The sequence below is a fragment of the Arachis ipaensis genome, chromosome B05, assembly GCF_000816755.2.
Source record: "Arachis ipaensis cultivar K30076 chromosome B05, Araip1.1, whole genome shotgun sequence".
NCBI classification, from domain to species: Eukaryota; Viridiplantae; Streptophyta; class Magnoliopsida; order Fabales; family Fabaceae; genus Arachis; species Arachis ipaensis.
In genome coordinates, this window is record NC_029789.2 from 141,173,556 (window position 1) to 141,176,403 (window position 2,848).

Consider the following 2,848-nt stretch of genomic DNA (forward strand, 5'->3'; position numbering starts at 1 on the left):
AAGAATCAACCATAAAAAATAACTGTATAAAATATATTTTTCTCACAAATGAATCATTAAAGAATATAATGCTACTTTTTAAGTGGTGGTGGTTGAACAAAGTGCAATGTGAGTTGTGGAAGGAAGTGGTTTTCCATGTAATAATTTAAAGAACAACAATGCTAGGAATTAGGATGGTTCCAACAAAAAATCAGCCAAATGCCTACGGGTAAATCCAAAATTTCTATGTGAATGGTGCTTATTTTAGGTATTAGGATGTTTATTTTCTTTGTAAATTGGATGGTTCTGAATATATTTTTTGATTTATCATGTTTTAGACATTTGAAGAGGAAAGGAGGGTGAAGAGACGGAAACTAATTGAATCAGTTTCCGTGATTCACATTGCAATGATACTGAACGTATCTCCTCCTAATTTGAATGTGGTGAAATATTTAATAACCAATATTTTAAATCATAAATAAATAAAATTAATCACTATATTTATAATTAATTAAGTTGTTCCATTATGGGCTTATTTGGAATTGGTTTCGTATACTTGCCGATGTATTCTTTTGAAGGGCTACAATGCAAATTGAAGATGGAGTTTTGGCATGATGTATGGATAAGGGATGGATAAGGAATACACAACAAACAAGAATCGAACTCTAACTTTTTCGGACATAGAAGTTGAAACCATTGAAAAATTATATACCTGCATCCTCATTAAGAGGTCAGAACTTTGTTTGATGGAAAATTTATTTTTAGTGAACTCTTGGCGTAGCCTTTCAACCTCAGCACGTTCTTGTGGTGTTCCTGCATTTGGATCGAATTCCCAATGTTGTCTTCCTATGAAGTTGTTCACTGAAACCAAGTTCTTTCCTCCTTCTGCTATCTTCAACTTCCACATCTTCAACTCTGTATGTTTCTGTTTTTGTTTGATCTCTTTTTACTTCTTCCTCTGTCCAACACAAACAAATAATCAGAATCTAACATTCCTTCTATCAACTTATTATATATGTAACTACTAGAGTAGTAGCGAGGGTTTGGGAATATACCGATGAGAGTAACTTGGATCATATGGCTGCTACCTCTTTTGATGAAACCACAGAGTATGTAGCTTTATATAATATACACTACACTATGCAACAGAGTGAAATAATTAAATTTTGATTCTTAGACTATGTATCTATAAGAGAAATCTATTTATGTGCCTCTTTCTTAGCTTTTGATATGCATATTATATTATATGGTATGTTTTTGATAGTATTAAATATTAATAATAGATATGGAAATAACACGTGGAGATCCTGGTAATCTGGTATGCTGGCATATATTGACTTAATTATAATTTCTTGTGACTTTTTGAGAGTTCTTTTTCTAACCACTTCCGCAAGGAACTCACTTTTGCGAAACTTGACCACTTTGTCACCAATATAATATTGTTTACCAGAATATTTAACCCTTTTTTTTTCTTTTGGTCAACATAGCTTTTTTTGGTGACATGGTCAACATATTTAATAAACTATATATCCGTGGATTTTTATCACATGCATGTATAATTGGGTCTACACAGATCAATTAATAATTTAACTAGTCACAAAAAAAAAAAAAAACAATTTAACTAGTACACTGTAGAGTTAGTGATTGATTAAAAATAGTATAAAAATAGTATAAAGAGCAGATATATGAAATCTCGTAAAAATGTGGTTGATGAATACGTACGTTGAAACTTGAAAAGTATATTGGTATTTTATTTTGGGGTTTTGAATTTAAGTCTCAAAAATAAAAATAAAAAAAATGAAAAAGTCATATGTAGTTATTTTTATGTGAAATTGTTAGTTGAAAATTTTTAAATAATTTAAAATATTTGACTATATTATTATCTAACGACTTTCAACTATCAATTTTATAAGAAAATTGTATGTGAATCTTTATTATAAAAAAATCTCTATATTTTATGGAATTTGAGTTAAGTCCATAAAAATTAGTCAAACTCTTTATCATCTGTATACAAAAAAATAAAATCAAAATAAATATTAGTATTGGAATATATATTTTGTTACTTTTGAGCTTTCTTAAAAGTTTGTCAATTTGAATTGTTAGAGTGATGAACTCACTTCGTTTGTCTAACACAAGTGTTTGTGTGGAGTTCGAATTTTATATTACGTGTATTTAATAACTTATTGACAAGTGCAACAAATTTTTAAACAGAATTTTAATTCGCGACGGATTAATTTTTAATCGATACATTAAAAAATATCGTGCGAACAAAAAAATTGTCTTTGAACTTTTATCTTTTTAATTTATTTCAAATCAATAATTCCTTTTACCCTTAAAAATTAAATCACACTCTAACATCCACACGTTTATGATATTTTCCATATTTACACTGTTACACCGATATACGTAGTACATTTACAACCACCATAATTCTATATGATACCCTATTCCAAATTCAAACCCTTCCGTCAAACAAAATAAAAGGTAATATGATGATCTACACGACTACACCGTATACCATTACCTACTTGTTCATCAAATCTATCATAAGTCAATTGAATGATGAATTCAGTAAAATTTATAACGTGTGAGAACTGTTTCTTATTATTATTATGTGTTGCATGTGTAACATTGTTGGTTTATTCTTTTTTGGTTACGTTCTCCTTTATTAGGGGTGTGTACATTAATTTTTGCATGTGACCGCTGATATTTTGCAACAAAAGACAAAAGATATCTAAATTCCGAAGACAAATTAATCGACATGCTCTGCATGCATATGTTCGTTGCACCTAACCATCCATGCATCTCTTTTAACATTTTTCTAAAATCAACTATATAATAAAATTAATCATCAAAATCAACAATCAAC

The 2,848-nt window shown here is 29.0% G+C and overlaps 1 protein-coding gene across 1 annotated transcript in view; it reads right to left on the reverse strand.

The window, feature by feature from the left end:
- The window catches only part of LOC107641345 (lupeol synthase-like), an 11,079-nt gene extending 9,920 nt beyond the window's left edge, over window positions 1-1,159 (reverse strand). The window contains exons 1-2 of the mRNA XM_016344839.2: window positions 1,035-1,159; window positions 692-937 (exon numbers count right to left, since the gene is read on the reverse strand). Coding sequence (XP_016200325.1) covers window positions 692-886 — 195 coding nt within the window. The 5' untranslated portion in view covers window positions 887-937; window positions 1,035-1,159. The remainder of the gene's footprint in view (window positions 1-691; window positions 938-1,034) is intronic.